The following is an 18,628-nucleotide window of genomic DNA, read 5'->3' as shown; positions in this document are numbered from 1 at the left end:
CTACAAGAAGTTACTCGGTTTATGACATCACAAACCCAGACATTTACAATGCAACAAAGACCTACTGTTGTAGAGATGAGGAAAAGTTGTTGCCATGCTGCCCTCAAAACTATGTATGTATAAAAATATCATCACCAATCACATAAAGTGTAAAATATAACAACACTCTGCTATGAGTAAATGCTGAGAAACTGGCCTCTGGATGTCACATGTGTACAATGCATCTGTCTGCACGATTAAAAAAACGATAAGACTATTTAAATTTCAAATACAATTAAAACCGTATGGTTTTGGTAGGGCAATGATGAGTCAGGAAGTACAATGATATGGGTCGAATATGGTCATTGGTCTGAACAAAAACTGCAGATGGGCTGACTGAAAATTGATTCTCTGGCAGCAGGAGGCACTTTTCAAATGGCAGAAATACAGTGGTTTGTTTCCCATTCCATTATACAAAGAAGTGCAGTGCTCATTAAAGCCTTCTTTATCATTGTATAGATGCTTACATCAGTATAATGTCGAAAATATTGATATTTTATTTATTAGAAATGTACGAGGTGTATGATGGGCACTTTAAAAGCATTAAATACTTATATTAACGTTAGAGGATCTTTTATGTTAAAAATAACTAATAGCTAATAACAATCATTTTTGGTCTGCCAGTGTTTAGAAAGCTTTATACAGTTAAATATGCATAACTATAAACTGTAAGCTGGATTGTACAAAAGTTCTTCTGAGTTTAGTTTGACCCCTCAAACACATCTGCTTTTTCATGGAAGTCGGCAGTTTTCCTAATTTATGATGGCAAACAAACCCTCCCAAGGGTCCTGCCAAAGGGCTTTCTGTGAAAAGGCATTCTGGGAATAAAGTGCAGTCCACATACGACAATTCATGGAGACGTTAGATATACTCTGATATGGCACAGCTTTTTCAGGCCTTTATGTTCAGCCTCTTTATGTTGAGTGTAAATCAAGGTGTGATATCTTACACAATAGTAATATATTACAGCTTTGCGGAGTATTGAGAGTATCCTATGGTTTCTGTTTCACTGTTTACATATTTTTCTAAATTTCCCTTTAAAGAATGGAAAAACAGAAAAAATTGTAAAAATAAGGTCAAAATATTCTGTTTTGTTCCGTTTTATAAGAATGATGTGATTAAATCTTTCTTCTTTCACAGGGCGCGATTCAGGTGGTCCTCTTGTTTGTGATAGGACTTTAGAGGGCATTGTATCGTGGGGGAATCGGCTGTGCTCTTCACTACCCAGCGTCTACGAGAGTGAGAAGCTACAGCCACGCTGGATCACGACTGGATCATGAGCTCCTGACAGCTGAGATGCAGGTTTAACCGACACGCATGAGGGCTTTCCTTCAATCTGAATTAAGAAAAAGGTGTAATTTGACAATAAATCCTACTTCAAGTACTCACATTTTTGCATCCGAGTCTCAATAATTATAGATGAACATTCTGAAAAGCATGAAATACTTACATTAGCTGTATTTCTACTTGTATGTTCATACTCTATATAAGGCTTTTGCACTAATGCTTGAAATTAGTTTTGAAGAAAAAATATAAATTGTGTCAATATACTAATTTCTATAGAAAACTGTATTCTGTTTAGTTTTTCTAAATGTTGTAACAGAGAGAAACATCCTTCAGTGTGATTTAAAAAGCATTGCAGGATGCATCTGTTTAACAAAATGACCTGGAAGGAATCTAGCTGTCAATAAGATTGATGGAACTGTCACAGTTTCGTTTTTTAAATACATAAAGTTTACAACAAGCTACAATTTGCCTCTTTATTGCATTCATATACTCCACCACAAGTCTCTGAACTCTGGACTGATCTTTACTCAACTGTCTAGTTGCTTTAATTCTGTTAAATTGCCTCAATTAAATATTGAAAATGAAAATGATGTTTAAACCACATTTAGGTAAGTGAAAATGTTTTGTTCGTTGTGCTGGCAGTGCTTTGTCTAATGATTGTCAGAACGCAGCAATGCACGATCCTGTTCGTGGAATTTCACACGTTGTCGTCTGAATGAATTATTGGTAAATGCGAATTTTGACATTGCTGCACTAAATTACTCCATGCTAAGTGTCAAAGAGGCATTGCATCACTGATTTCCTCCTTAGTCACACACACACACACACACACACACACACACGCACACACATTAACGCACACATTAACTTGTGACTTGAAGCCATGTAGTGCCTGGCTGTCAGAACAGAGTTCCAGTCAGCAGCATTATGAATAGCTGCAGTCCAGAAGCGCTTGTTCGGAAATCTCAGGAAGCCAAAGAACAGGCGTATTGCCCCTACAGCAAGTTCAGAGTTGGAGCAGCTGTCTTAACAAGCGATGGAAAAGTGTTCACAGGTGAGGACACACTATATCTATACACACACACACACACACACACACACATATATACATATATATCACACTATACAATAGCTGTAAAGATAACGATAGATTGTTCTAAAAAATGTTCTTAGTATTATAAAATAGCTCACACCACAACTATAAAGATAAAGGCACAGAGAAAGAATATTGTTGGAATCACTTCCAGAACGATTGTTTTTCCAGCTGGTAAACAATACGAACATTGACAGCCAATCAGAATGCATCCTGTTCTTACGATCTTGAGAATTTAAAGTGGTGGTCTTTTAAGAAAAATCTTACTGAACCCAAACTTGTGAATGGTACGGATTTGCTTTTCAGCTGTGTTTTGTTGAACAGGTTGTAATGTAGAGAATGCATGCTACACCGCTGGACTGTGTGCTGAGAGGACTGCCATCTCTAAAGCTGTGTCTGAGGGACATAAGAGCTTCCGTGCCATCGCAATTGCCAGGTACTTCAGTATAGGGCTATATGTGTGTTGGCCACATATTAGTAATAAGTAGTGTTGAGTAATATTCCATATATATTGTCTTTTTCGAGCAGTGACCTTGAAGATCGCTTTATTTCTCCATGTGGAGCCTGTAGGCAGTTCATGAGAGAGGTCAGTTCTTCTGCAAAATAAAATTATGCCAACTGATCATTTTCGTCGCTGTAATTTGCAAAAAGATAAGTTACACTGTGGCTTGCCAAAGAAAGTCATCAGGGAAGACCAAAACAAACTGCATGTTTGGAAATGGGATTGTGTGAAATGTATTGTGGCTTCAATACATTAAATTAAAACTAAAATGGCACACATCATGTTTTTCAGCTTCCATTGATGCTGTCATATAACACACTGGTTATGTCTTGCAGTTCGCTCGCAGTGGGGCGCTTATATGTCAAAAATCTGATGGATCTTATAAACTGGTGACAGTGGAGGAGCTCCTGCCGTGTTCATTTGGCCCTGAAGACCTGAGGCAAAAGAAAACTATTAAACTTTGACATAAACCATGAAAGATAGATTCAAATGTATCGAATGGATGTGTGGTTGTATTATTTTACAGTGAAAAATATTCATTTGTAAATCAATAAATAGTAGGTCTATTCCAAAATTATATGTTGACCTTGAGTTTTATTTTAAAAAAGCCGTAAAAAATTGACAATTATTTCTTCATCCAATCAGTGTTATGCTGAATAAATAGTTTTCATCATTGAATGAATCAACAGTAATAAATGGCTTTGCCATCATGGTAAACAGTTATTGTAATAGAATTTCACAATATTACTGTCACGGTTGCGGTGTATGAAATGAAGTCACGAAGATGAAACTCACAATTAATGTATTTAATAGTCCAGAGACTTAATGACACAAACCTGAATATAATGACAGTAATAAACAGAACAGGAACATGAAAAAGAATGAATGCATTTGCAATTCAATGTATATTCAATATATATATTCTAGGCTTTTTCATGAATGCTCCAAACAGGTTTGAACGTTCAGTGGTGGCCAAAATTATTACAGCACTTATATTTTTTATCAGCTAAAAAGGGTTTTAAGTCAGTTATTGGTATAACAATTATTATTATAGGTAATATCAATATGCAAAACACTCATTTTGCCATTTATTGTAATAATCCAGCAAGGTTTTTGTTTGCACAAGCCAGTGCTCCACACAGAGATCTGATCTCATCATGAATCAGTCTGTCTGAAATAACATGAAGAGACAGAACAAGCTAAGACAGACTAGAACCAGAGGAAGTGTGGCAACATCTCACAGATTTTTGACAGCACCCTCATTTCACAGCATTTTTACACAAGTGCCTAAAACTTTTAACAGCATTGTAGCTTTCTTGAAACATCTTGGAGATGTTGCCACGGTTCTTCTGGATTTAGTCTGTCTCAGTTTGTTCTGTTTCTTCCTGTCGTTTCAGACTGGGTGATGATGTAAACTAACATTTCCCACTGACACACTACATTAAAAGTGACTTTTTAGCTGGTAAAAAATATAGTGTTTTAATAATTTGGCTACCGGTGTAAATATAAACTGCCATAGGAATTCTGTTACGTTTTTTATTAATGCTGAAACTGACTGAAAACTTTACAAGAAACTCTTCATTTATTCTGGAGTGTGTAAACAGGATGATCTTTACTCATCCGTCTGGTCATGTACAATTCTGTGCATTACCTCAAATAAATATTTTAATATATAATAAAGTGAAAGGAGTTTTTTCATTATGTTGTTTGCCCTGTCTAATGACTGCCAGAAACCTGTTCTCAAAAATTCACCTATACCTTTTCATCTACACCCTTTATTGTTCATCTTAGAAGTGTTGACATTGCTCCACCAAATTACTCATGCTAATCTTCAAAGCATCAATGCATCACTAGTTTCCTCCTTAAAGAGTCTCACACGCTAATTTTTATTATTTATTGCCTGGCCGTCAGAAAAAGCTCTCTAGTCAGCAGCAATATGAGTCGCTATAACCCGAAAGAGCTCGTTCGGAAATCTCAGGAAGCCAAAGAACAGGCGTATTGCCCCTACAGCAAGTTCAGAGTTGGAGCAGCTGTCTTAACAAGCGATGGAAAAGTGTTCACAGGTGAGGACGCGCAAAAATTTAAATACTTATGTACTTATGTTATTTTATGTTATATGTATTTTTATTTTAACCCTACAAATACCACACATTTTGGAAATATAAAGAAGTCCCTTATAAACTCATCAATGCATTTATTTGATAAAAAAATGCATGTAATAATGTAAAATGTTGTGAAATACTGTATTATTAAAATAATTTTGAAACATCAAATGCTTAATGCATCCTTTCAGGATAGAAGTTTACATTTTTTAAGTAAAATCTTCCTGACCCCAAATTTTGGGTAAAATGGTATCTATGTAGCACCAATGATACATGTACTAAATAAATCCTGAAAAAGAAACCAGATGGGCAATAAGAGACGGAGTTTGTATAATAGTCTACAGTACTGTTTTCTTAACAGGTTGTAACGTAGAGAACGCCAGCTATCCTCTTGGACTGTGTGCTGAGAGGACTGCCATCTCTAAAGCTGTGTCTGAGGGATACACCGGCTTCAAAGCCATCGCAATTGCCAGGTATTTAAGTATATAGCAAAAGTTAAGCCCATATACTGTAAATTTGTAAACTTAAAACAAATCTCATAATTGTTTGTCGTTATGCCATCTGAATGAAATTAAATAGGAACAAGATAGAATTGAAATGCAGCCGTTAAGCATTAATTATTACGTTAAATGCATAGGAATTTGCATGGAGTCCCCCCATTTAATTGATGTAGAATTGCTGAGTCAGCTGTGTAATTATTTATGATCCCTTAAAAGAGCTGTAATTCCTTAACCTTTCGTCCAATTTTGACGAGAACACCCTCCGGTTAAAGCTCAGAGCGTGCATTTTAAGATTATATTATATTACTTATATAAATATAAACTTGAATGTGTTATGGAAAGTAGCTAAAATAATTAAAACGGTGCATTTGTCCAAATACGTATGGTCCTGACTGTGGATGGATATATTGGCTGGAATTACTTATTACTTAGTAATATTTCTTTCTTTTATGCAGCGACCTCAAGGATAGCTTTATTTCTCCATGTGGAGCCTGCAGGCAGTTCATGAGAGAGGTCAGTTCTTACAAACATAAAAAATATGCAAACCAATAATTATTATTGATTTATTATTAACATTTAAGAAAACATACAAATATGGAGTTTAAAAGTGATCTGTTAAAAGTTATGTCTGCATTTGGAAATAAAAGACATTTAGGTGTGGCTTATAACAATAGCATTTACAAAAGAATGTAAGCCCTAATCAGAACACACAGGTTATGTCTTCTGTCTTACAGTTCGCTCACAGTGGGAAGTTTATATGTCAAAATCTGATGGATCTCACGAGCTGATGACAGTGGAGGAGCTCCTGCGCGTTCATTTGGCCCTGATGACCTGAAAATCGGAAAAGACCCTGTTGGCAATTGAAAATGTAATAAAAAGAAAGCTATAAGCCATGTTGCAAAAATAAATCATAACATACATAATAAAGGTTTGTGTTTACACAATGTGTGTGTGTGCATACGGTGTATATTTATTATGTAGGCTATATGAATACAAAAACATGCATGTATATATTTAAGAGAAAAAATATGTTATGTTTATATATATATATATATATATATATATATATATATATATATATATATATATATATATATATATATATTTTTTTTTTTTTTTTTTACGATTATAAGAATATAAATATATAAATGCATAGGTGTAAACATTTTTGATAGATATACTTTATGATTGTGCATTTTAGTATACATAATAAATATACACATTAGACATATTATGTAAACAAAACTTTTATGGATGCGATTAACGCGAATTATCATTTGACAGCACTGATTATTTCAAAATAAAAATATAAATAAACTAATAAACAATGGCAATATTTTGAACTGTTGTGTGGTTAATAACTGACTCCGCCCTTCGAACTTTTTTATACTTTATATGTGCCATATTTACTTTTATTGTAAAGTACGTTTCTTTTGACTTTTATTTTGAAAGGCTAAAAAGGGACCAATGAGCGTTACGTAAAATTCACCGTCCTTGAGGAAATAATGTAGGGACAAGTCGGCTCGGTAAACAGGGTCATCTTCGTGAATTGTAGTTCTTTACTCGGCTCAAAATGTCAGTGAAACATGCTCTCGGTCGGGGGTTGGAGCTGGGGAGGTCGCTTCTCCAGCTGGGGCTGTTCAAACCAGCCGGCCGCGTGGCAGCGAAGCTCCGCGGCGAGAGGCTGCGTGTGTCCTGCTCGACCCGCACCCGTCCAGCCGCAGACCTTCCTGCCCGCTCGATACCGCTTCTTCCGGCTGTCTCTCAGCGGGCTGGCCGCGCAGCTCCAGTCTGGGGCTCTCAGGAGAGTGGCTGGAGGTGGTGCTCCCAGAAACAGAGGTGTTTTTCTGGCTTTTGGGCTGGGTTTGGGGCTGGTTGAACAGCAGCAGGAGGAGGACAGGACAAGCGCTGCTCTGTGTCGGGAGATACAGGTGAAAAACAATGCCTATCTGAAAATAATTATATAGCATAAAAATAATATTAGAGCATTCCTGTAGCTCAGCGGCATGGTTATCTTGATAAACAGAATGCATAAAAATGTATTCCTTGGTTATATATATATATATATATAAATAAATATAAACCTTATAGTCATAAATGCAAACCTTTAGTCATATATTATGCATTATTATAATTTAATATATAATATTGCACTTGTTATGTTAATATAATGTTACAACGTGCATTCTTTATGTTGCATAGAGTTATTACTTGTAACATTGCAATATTACATTCACAGTAATTCATAAATGTAATTAAAACGTAATTTAGAATTAACTTAATTAAGAATTTTGTTAGTTAAACTAGCTTCACTACAAAATACTATAACTTCATTTTTGTGTCATTATTTGTCACGTTTTTCTTAAATGTATGCATGCATTTATGTGTATTTATCATGTGTGTGTATTCATATATACATAATAAATATACATAGCACACACACATATATTATCACAATTAATTGTTCAACACCACAAAAATAATATTTCATATTATATATTTTATTACTTTAAAAAAATGTATTACTGTAAGAAGTTATTCTGATAATGAATTTGTTATAAAGTAATAAGAGTAATAAATACAATTCTATTTTCTGTCATTTGTCACATCAGACTTAAGTTCATTAGACCTAGTCAGTTTTGCCCAAGTACATGCAAATGATATGCAAAAGTGTTATGAATATATGCAAATTACAGTATAGCAGTTGTATCCATAATGCATTTATCGCTTTGTCAGCAGAGCATGGTATTACATCGCAATGCAACTTTATTTAAAGCTTGTTTACATGCTTTCACAATGTTTTTTCGATGTAGGCCGTATTCAGAAAGAAGAGTTTCAGACCCTCTGAAGTCTTTTACATCGGGTACAAGTTGGAGGACTATGTGATTGGGAAACAGATCGGGGAAAGGTTGCAACGCGCGTGTATGAGGCAGCGGCTCGTTCTCGCTCCCTGCGGAGAGCGGGAAGTGTTCACTGGTGGAACTCAACCAGAAAGAAACGGATGATGACGATAAGACAGCAGGACCCCTTCGATTCTCAGCTAAACCCAGCTTTCCTTAGCTGTCAAAATGATGTGGAACATTGGGGTGAGTGTTTTAACAGGAACTCTTTGGGATTTGGTGATGAACGCATGTAAGATGTTTTAGAGTCCTCGGCGCTTCTTCTAATGCGCATTCGATACTGCTCCATAGGCTGGTTCATCAAGCGACGCCATTCTGCGCTCTATGTCTATGGAGTTGGTTCCTGCTTGTCCACAGGCTTTAACGAAAGAGCAAGGAGAGATCGCTTTGGATGGGTGAGTTCGTATGTTAACTTTAGCAGTGCAGCACGGCTTTAAAATAGACTGAATCACGGCCGGTGGCTTTGCTATTTTTACAGCCGTTTGGAATGGTGCCTAAAAGACTGACTGCTCATCCCAACGTGGTCGCAGTGTACCGGGCCTTCACCGCTGAGGTCCCGCTGCTGCCCGGAGCTCAGGAGGAGTACCCCGATGTCCTGCCTGCCTGGCTCAATCCGCTGGGTTTAGGCAGCAATCGCACGCTGTTCTTGGTCATGAAGAAGTGAGCAATCGTAAATAAAATAAACTAATAAAACAATGAGCACACTTGAAAAAATAGATATACATGTGTGCGTAATGTGTATATTTATTCTCTATATAAATAAACACACATGCATGTATATATTTTGGAAATGTTTGTATATTGATAGAATGTATATCATTCATATATAAACAACATTTTTTTCTTAAATGTATGCATGCATTTATGTAGATTTATCATGTGTGTGTATTTATATATACATAATAAATATACATAATACACACACATATATTATCACAATTAATTGTTCAACACCACAAAATAATATTTCATATTATATATTTTATTACTTTTTAAAAATGTATTACTGTAAGAAGTAATTATAATTATATATTAAATAAAATTAGTTCTGATAATGAATTTGTTATAAAGTAATAAATACAATTCTATTATTTCTTTCTTTACTTTTATTTATGATTTTAGTATATTTATTGTTATAACAGTAAAATGTAACTTAATAAATTAATAAATGATTCTAAAATGATAATTAATCATTCATTTTATATTTGTTTTAAAATAAATATAAAAATTATAATACAAATAAATTATATTTTTTGTTAATTGCATTTATTTTATATTTTGTATTTGTTCTAAAATATAAAAAGTAATAAATGAAATGTATAAAATGATGAATCTAAAAATAATTGTTATTAGTAACATTATTTGATGTTTATTATAAAAATACAAATAATAAATAACATTATTCCAATGCTTATAATAATTATTTTTACAATATTGTGTTATATAATAATATTTATGTATTAGTCACTGTTAAATCTATTATATGTTATATATTATTTGACATGCCACAAAAGACACACACAAAAAAACAGGCCTTCAGACTAATTTTCTAACAAACGCTGCTTGTTGTCATTTTTTTATTGCTGTGTCTGTGCTGCAGTTACCCGTGCAGCTTGCGGGAGTACCTGGGGGTGTGTGTGCCCGACCGGATGCAGGCGTCTCTCATGCTGCTACAGCTGCTAGAAGGGGTGGATCACCTGGGCAAGCAGGGCATCGCTCACAGAGACCTCAAATCAGACAATGTGCTCCTGGAATTTGACAGCTGTAAGAGTCATTACACAGGGCAGACAGAGCTTGACGCTCATAAAGACGTGCAGCATTTTTGCCGGCATTAGGCGAATGCTTCCTTCACATTAGCTGTAACGTTGCTGTAATGCGTTTTTATTTCAAAGCTGGGTGTCCCAGACTGGTGATCACTGACTTTGGCTGTTGTCTGGCAGAGGATTTTGGCCTCAAGCTGCCCTTCAACAGCTGCTGGGTTAACAGAGGAGGAAACGCCTGTCTGATGGCACCTGAGGTGAGAAACGTCTGGAATAACACTAAGTTTAAATCGTAGAATATATGAGGAAAAGGAGACCGCAAGTATGTTTTAGTATTTTTGAAAGTCTCCTGCAAGGCCTGCGTTCGATTTTTATGTATCAAATGTAATGTAATTATGATTCCTTTGTCTTCTAGGTGGCCACAGCAGTTCCAGGACCTGGGGTGATGATAGATTACAGTAAAGCAGACGCCTGGGCTGTAGGTGCCATGGCCTATGAGCTCTTCGGTCAGCCGAACCCCTTCTACAGCTCAGAGGGACTGGAGAGTCGCAGTTATCAGGAACAACAGCTTCCTCCTCTTCCTGCTGCTGTACCTGAGGATGTACAGCTAGTAGTGAAGCTACTGCTGCGCAGAAACACTCGCAAGGTATGAAGTTTTCATTAAAAAAACTTTGATTTATATATATATGTGTGTGTGTGTGTGTGTGTGTGTATATATATATATTCATGTGTGTGTGTATATATATATATATATATATATATATATATATATATATATATATATATATATATATACACACATATACTGTGTGAATGTAGGTTTTTTTCTTTTAAATCTAAACAAATATATGTTCATATGTATTTCATATTTGTGTTTTTTATATATATATATACACACACACACACATACAATTATATTAGGTAGAGTCACTAAGGACCATAAAGTGTTTGCTTCAAAAAACTTAATGGTCCTGAAATAATTATTTTCAGCAATATATTTGGATAGATTTAATCTTCATTCAAATCATTGTTTAATAACGATAATAATAATGCATGTTTTTATTGTTGTAATATTACTGTCATGTTTTTAAGCAAAAATAAAACCAGAATTAAAATCATTTTTACATATGAGTTATGGGACACAACATCAAAATAACCAGTGTTGATCATGATCTCATGCATATATATAATAAAGCATTATTTATGCATATATTTCATGTATTTTGAGAATATAATTGTAACATCTGTTTTCAAAATATATAAATACATTTTAGCAGATTTCATAAATATAACCATCCTTCAAAATAATTTTTGCATATCAATTATTGAGCACATCGTAAAAAATAATTTTTATTCATCATAAAAATGATCAAATAATTTGAATTGTACTAAAGAATGGACTTTTTATTTCAGAAATACAACCATTATTTTTAATTATGTATGCGTATCAGTTATTTGACACAGTATATATTGATCATAAAATGTTGCAGTAAAATCTTTCAAGCTCTGGTTTAGCCACAGAGAAAGCCTGAGAAGATAGAAAAACTGAGAGGATGAGCATTTAATTGAGTGGTTTATTTGGTGACGTCCTGATGGTTTGCAGCGCCCAGTGCACGTGTGGCTGCTAACATGCTTCACATGAGCCTGTGGGGCAGGCGAGCGTTGTCCAGCTTGGATCGGACCAGAATGGACGAGCTGTCGGACTGGCTGCTGTGTCAGTCAGCTGTGGTGCTGCTGAAGGGCCGAGGGTCCGGCGGGAGCTCCGTGGAAGCCGAACTCCAGAGATGCTTCCTCGCCAACATAGACCTGGAGGACCTCCGCTGCGCAGCCCGCTTCCTCGCGTACGGACAAGAGCAGTGGAAGTCCCTGCTAGCACACTACACTGACCCCTAGTGAGCGAGGGAGTGCTCACTAGAGAAACAAGCACAGTTGCACAGCTTTCGTTTTATTGTCCATCGCTGACGTATTTTGAAAGGATGGCAGTTTATGCATTTGCACTTTTAACTATGTACTTTATGCTGTTGATGACTCTTTAGAATAACAGCTTGAAGCAGGTACAAATTCATGCATAATGTAGTGCATAGTATACTGAACATCGCTTTTATAATGAAGGCGGAATAAATAAATGGATGTATTTTCTGACAGTATATTCAATGCAAATTAGATTTTAACTTTTGGGAACTGATTGCATCGGTCGGTCGGAGGGGTCGAAAAAGCCTTTGGGATGTCGCTTCAGGGATTGAGCGAGTGATTATATTTTTGAATGAGTTCGCCGTTGCAATCTTTGCAACCTTTGGTTTTGATGAATTGTGTAATAATACAATCGTGCATGTGCATTAAACATAAAGGGGCTGTATTTTCAAGGCACTTTATGGAAAGGAAATTTGAGTAGTATTCAAACAATGTGTTTTGTAATTTGCATGCAATAAAACAGTTTGCTGATCGATTGTGTGTTAATCTTTGCGCTGCAGAATATTATCATTGCGATATTCGCTTTACTTTAGAATAAACTGCATTGGCCAAGAGGAATGGGCAGTCCTTTTAGCAGAAATGCGTGCGGATATATTTAGAGAGAGAGAGAGAGAGAGAGGGATGTCATTTTTGTGCTCACGTTGCAGAAAAACACGATAGTTTCAAAGTGTTTTTTTTTTTTTTGAAATATGACCTGTTTTGATAGATTTTGTCAAATCTGCATAAATAAAAGTAGTTTGTATTTAATTAAAATAATGATAATAATCTTTTTTGTTGTTGTTATTATTAATAATAATAATACCCATTTAATTCTTCTTCGAATTGAAGTGTTTGTTGTTTCAAAATGCAAAAAAATCAAACGAATTAAATATGTTTGCTAAGCTCTTATCGGTTAGACATAGACATAGCCTTCTAATGCAAAGGTTTGATTACTTTAATCCTTTCCACCATTATACAAATCCTACTCTTATCATCATATTCCAGGGAATTGTGTGCTTTCTAATTTTATAGTTTGGACAGGACCCTTTTTGTATTCTAACGTGATTGGATTTAAGGCCAGGTTAAAAATACTTGTGGTAATACAGTGCAAAAATAATCAATATCGTTCATTAATACAGCATGCATACCGTAAATTCATTCCTAGTAGGAGTAGTATGGGAGAGTATATGATTGTGAGGAACGGCACACAGAGTCCAGCCCCTCGTCCCGTCGCGCCAGGGTCGAAAGTTCACGTTCAATCGCCCGAACTAATAACGACAGATAAAACTTCCCGGTCAAACTAACCTCTGTTGCGTCGCATTTATCGCTAATTATCGCAGGGGCTGATTTCACGTCGAGCTGATCATGCTTTCATCGTCCAAAATCGTAAGTAAAGCTCGTGCGGTCTTTAGCGCGCCTCGGGTTTTTAAAGCGTGCGCTTCTCAGGGAGTCCTGAAACGGGGGAAGTTTGAGGGGGAGCCGTGCGACGCGTCCCGCACGCGGCGGATGTCCGGGACGGGCTTCAACGTCCCGCCGAGCGCGGAGTTCGTGGCGAGGGTCAGCGGAATCGCGACTATGTGCAAGTTACCGTTTCAGAAAACGGCGGACGGGTTGGACGCGGCGTTCGTCGGGTTCCTATCGACACCGGAACTTCCAACCGTCCCGGCGCGAGGTAATAACGTTCTCGAGCGTCGCTAAATGCCTGCGACAAATTGGCATTGTGCAGGCTAATAGTATAAATGTATGTAACGTCAATAAAACCACAAATTGTATTTGCTGTGTGTGTTATAAAATGCGCAATCATACAATTTGTAGGCATATACTTGTAATAAAACACAAGCTATGTAAACATTTATTGGATGTATTTTTAAATATACTTTTATAACTTTCATAAAATAATAATAAAAAAATCGAATAAAAATTGTAATATTCGCTTGTAATATTTGCATTTAGATATATGCGTATAATAAAACATACGTTTATTTCTACACGTATTTTATATTTTTCAGTATGTATTTAGAAAATGTTATAATTCGTTTAAAAATGCAATACATATATTACCGGTTTAATAAAGTGGCAATTAACTTATTTTTATAGACATTTTATTTAAATATAAATTTTAAAGACATATTTTTTTATATTATGCATTTTTGAATACAATGGTATAATTAATATTTTTTCAATAAGATCAATTAAAATATTGTTTAAATAATATGTAGTAAATTGTAATTTATTCATTTTTCAATAGTACTTAGATTTATGCATGCTTATAATAAAACAGGAGAGATAGAATGTTTTATTATAAGCAAGTCTAATATATACGTTTATACATATGTGTTTGTATATTTTCAAATATAGATCTTTTCAAAAATGTATTGAGGCAACGTATATTATGGTTTGAAATGTTCGTGCACAAACATAATGACTCGTGCTCGATGCAGATTCGGTCCGAGGCACATCAGGGCAGAATCCGCTATGATCAGGTTGTACAACGGCTGGACCAGAGCGGCCCCATACGAATCAATAAAGGTGGCGGACATCGCGCGACATTAACGCCAACCTCTTTGACCTGAAGGACACCTGCAAAAAAATCCGAGAGGCTTATCGTGAAATTGTGGCCACCGGCTGCATCCCCCTCACACTGGGTGAGGAAACGTATTCAATACGCAGAAATGCTTTGATCGGGTTTGGGCCTGCTTTTAATGCATCACCTGTCTTGGATTCCCAGGAGGTGATCATACGATTGCGTACCCAATCCTGCAAGCCGTTGCTGAGAGGTCGGTGCAAACGCGAGAGGTCTCCTCCTAATCTGCAACGCTAACTCACGCTAAGTCTGAAATACTGCTGTTTCTGCTGTTCAGACATGGACCGGTGGGCCTGATACACGTGGACGCCCATGCAGACACTAGCGACATGATCCTGGGGGAGAAAATTGGTCACGGGACCCCTTTCAGGCGCTGCGTGGACGAGGGGCTCCTGGACTGCAAGAGGGTCGTCCAGATCGGTCTCAGAGGCTCGGGTTATTCTCCAGATAATTATGAGTGGAGCCGAGCACAGGTATCATGACGCTTTAAACGATAGTCACGCTCTAAATAGATCATTTGTATATGTTAGAATATGAAGTTTCACATAAAATCCATTAATTATGCACCTCTTTTGTGTCTCTCGTATACTCCGCCGACGCTTGGTACGATTTACTAATTCGTTCCATGCATTTGCATTTACACAAACTATTTCATGATTTATAAATCGAGGGAACGAAATAGTAAATGTACATGCAAATGCATGGAAAACTTTTCAAAATGTATTCTGTATGTGTATATATATATATATGTGTGTGTGTGTGTGTGTGTGTGTGTGTAAGTGTTTATATATACATACTAAAATATACACAGTATACACACATATGGTATGTAAACAAAAAACTTTATTTTGGATGGATTTGCTACTTAAATTCATTTTCGAGGGTAAAAAAATTCTGGTAAAACTTGCAAAATATTAATTTTTGCCAGGGTTCTTCAGGTAAAATCTGCATTCCAGGGGCTAAAAATCACATTATTAGGGTCGCTTAAACAACCCAATGGTAAAATAACCCAATTATGCGGGAAATCCGTGGACTTGGCAACACTAGTCTGCTTGTCATATTATAGCCATATTATATACTTGAAAAATAAGAAATGTAATAAACACTGTAATTCTTTTATAATATTTGTATTCGCATACATGCTTGTGAATAAAAACGTTGTATATTTATATATTTAAATTTTCATTTATATTTGTGAAACTCCATTTTTTACATTTTCATGTTTTGGTCCTTCCAGGGTTTCCGCGTAGTGGAGGCTGTGGAGTGCTGGCACAAATCTCTCGTCCCACTCATGGAGGAGGTTCGCTCACAGATGGGAAGCGGGCGGTCTATCTCAGCTTTGACATAGACAGTCTGGACCCGCTTTTGCTCCAGGGACAGGAACACCCGAGATTGCTGGCCTCACACCCATACAGGTATGCTTTACCTGTCGCTCAGAGATGCTTAAACCTGCTCCTGGACTCGAGAGTAATCTCCCATCAATCTTAAACCTACTTTTAATTCACTTTATGCCAGTAATACTTCCACAAGTATCCATGTAAACATAAAAAAACGTTCACTATGCAACCACATGAACAACTGACACAGACTATAATTCTGGCATAAAATGATTCATCACACAGTCCTTAGACTTTGCACGTGAAAGTTTAATATTAACTTTAGGGGGTGGTTAAAAGCAGACTTGAAAATGGAGACATGGCGGATCTGAATCTCAATCGATGTTTTCAGGGTCTGGAAATCATTCGAGGTTGCCGAGGTCTTAATCTTGTGGGTTGTGATTTAGTTGAGGTTTCTCCACCTTACGACACCACAGGTACTGTATTACTGTACGTCCTCCTGAGACCCAGACAAAAGTATTTCTTCACGTCATTACGTTGTTTAGAGCATAAGAAAAAAATGGGGAAAAAAATTATTCTGTGAGGGGCACTAGGACTTCTTAAAATTAAAATGGCATAAAAAAGGGCAAAAACAATAGGATTTTTTATGCCAAACGCTATTTAAGGCTGATTCTCAGCAATGTTATACAATAGTTGTTCAAATTATTTGTTAATTATTTCATGCAATTTGTGTGTACTGTTGTTTTCCTATTAAACATAGTGTATCTATAAATCTATAAAAAATCTATAAATCAAATAAATGCACTGTTAGGACAGCATGTTGAAAAAAAATGCCGTACTAGGAGAAACAAATGGCCAGATTTCATAAGAATGATGATATATAATTAATTTCCCTATCAGTTATGTTTGCTAAAATGCATAATAAATGTGCTTTTAGTCCTGGTGCCTCTACAGTGGACACGTATGAAATGATGTCCTGTTCCATAACAGAAAATATTTGAAAATCCATAACATATTGCTTCAAAATTATTCAGATTTAAATGACAATTGAAAAATATAATCACATTCCCATAAGGATGTAAAATTTGTCAAACATCCAAATATTTGGTATCTCTGAAAAGCCCTGACATCCTAGAGAAATGTACAAAAATATAACGTCCACTACAAAGGCAAAAACGCCATAGCTGGGTCTCAGGAGAATTTCATTTATATTTTATATTTTCATTTATAGATATAAAAATTTTATTTATAGAATTTATATTGTATTTTATTATTTACATTATATTTTCACAGGAAACACTGCTTTGACTGGGGCTAACCTCCTTTTGAGATGATGTGTGTCCTTCCAAAAGTCAAATATTATTGATTTTTTACGTTTTTCGTTAAGACTTTTAAGAAATGTCTCAAATAATTGCACAGTGACATACATGATTTATGTACAAAATCAGTATTATTATTATTTTCAGCAACAAATACCTTTATTTGGATGAAAACAGTGAAAAAAAATCATATCGTGGATGAAGAAACATAAACCTCGGGAATATAAAAAAATCACAAAATTATGAAAATAAAACATTTGAGGTTTATTTGATAATACAGTTTTGAACCGATTAATAAATAGATTACATAACGTGATACAGAGTTCATATTTTACACCACAGACATGAATACAATTTAGTCATATAGAGTTGATAAGCCATGAAAATTTGGCAGGATTTAATGTTATCTTAAATTTAAGATATTTCTCAGTGCATTGCGAAACACAAATAAAATGCTACTATGGCACCAATACTGCATCATCAATTACAAAGTATAATGAATGTTCATTGAACACCATATGAATAAAGCAATATTATTCATCACTCGAAATATGCCAGTAATGGAAGACTTCATATAGGAGTGGATTTAACTTACCCACACCTTTCTGTGCATATGCAATAGCTAATCAAATCGTTAACCACTAAATCCTGCTATACAAACATAAATAAGACAAAACGGTTTTCTTACCGTTTCTAAACATGAAATGCATAGTACAAAATACTTCAGATCAAGTATGCATTATTTCTTCTCTTCGTACTGTTGAGAGTATGTTTTGCATGCCACAGCACATTTTTAATGAAAGGACACAACTGGAAACTATAAAGGTCTCTGGCACTACTTACATCCTTTAAGGCTTTACCTGCTCGTTTTATAGCTGCACTATATAGCTGAATGTACAGATAGATAAAGAGCTGTTACACCCTTTACTTACACTGTCAATCTGGTAAGAACATCTGGAAACTTTCTTGTATTTTAGAGACACAAATCCACATTATATTTTTATATATACATTGAATATTATGTAACTATTTACACATTGGGACTGAAGCACATTTCATGTTGTTTTGGGTATTGCTGTAAAGTCGCGCCAGTTGTGTTAAAGTCTGTACCACAAGTATGGAAGATGGCGAGAAAAACAAATCTTTAGAAAATGAATTGGTAATGCTACAGTATTTTTAAGTTTCAATGAATAAAACCTAAAATATCTACCAAACCCTGTTTTTTACTATTATTTAAAAGGGAAAAAAAAATCTC

General features: G+C 35.6%; 2 protein-coding genes and 2 pseudogenes across 2 annotated transcripts; all 4 read left to right on the top strand.

Annotated features, from left to right (window-relative positions):
* Positions 1-2,244: 2,244 nt before the first annotated feature.
* On the top strand, positions 2,245-3,235 carry LOC122332912 (cytidine deaminase-like). The gene is made up of 3 exons (XM_043230377.1): positions 2,245-2,380; positions 2,744-2,855; positions 2,948-3,235. The coding sequence occupies exons 1-3, from the start codon at positions 2,254-2,256 to the stop codon at positions 3,024-3,026; spliced, it is 318 nt and encodes a 105-aa protein (XP_043086312.1). The 5' UTR covers positions 2,245-2,253; the 3' UTR covers positions 3,027-3,235.
* A 1,622-nt stretch (positions 3,236-4,857) lies between these two features.
* Positions 4,858-6,358, top strand: LOC122332911 (cytidine deaminase-like). The gene is made up of 4 exons (XM_043230376.1): positions 4,858-4,984; positions 5,385-5,496; positions 5,979-6,040; positions 6,258-6,358. Exons 1-4 carry the CDS (start codon positions 4,858-4,860, stop codon positions 6,356-6,358), a joined length of 402 nt encoding a protein of 133 aa, XP_043086311.1.
* Positions 6,359-7,015: 657 nt separating this feature from the next.
* LOC122332910 lies at positions 7,016-12,629 on the top strand (annotated as a pseudogene).
* Positions 12,630-13,014: 385 nt separating this feature from the next.
* LOC122332908 lies at positions 13,015-18,587 on the top strand (annotated as a pseudogene).
* The last annotated feature ends 41 nt before the right edge of the window (positions 18,588-18,628 follow it).

The sequence above is a fragment of the Puntigrus tetrazona genome, unplaced genomic scaffold (assembly GCF_018831695.1).
Source record: "Puntigrus tetrazona isolate hp1 unplaced genomic scaffold, ASM1883169v1 S000000149, whole genome shotgun sequence".
In the NCBI taxonomy this organism is placed as follows: domain Eukaryota; kingdom Metazoa; phylum Chordata; class Actinopteri; order Cypriniformes; family Cyprinidae; genus Puntigrus; species Puntigrus tetrazona.
The sequence above is the reverse complement of the archived record's forward strand: the minus strand, read 5'-3'. Positions and strand labels throughout refer to the sequence as shown.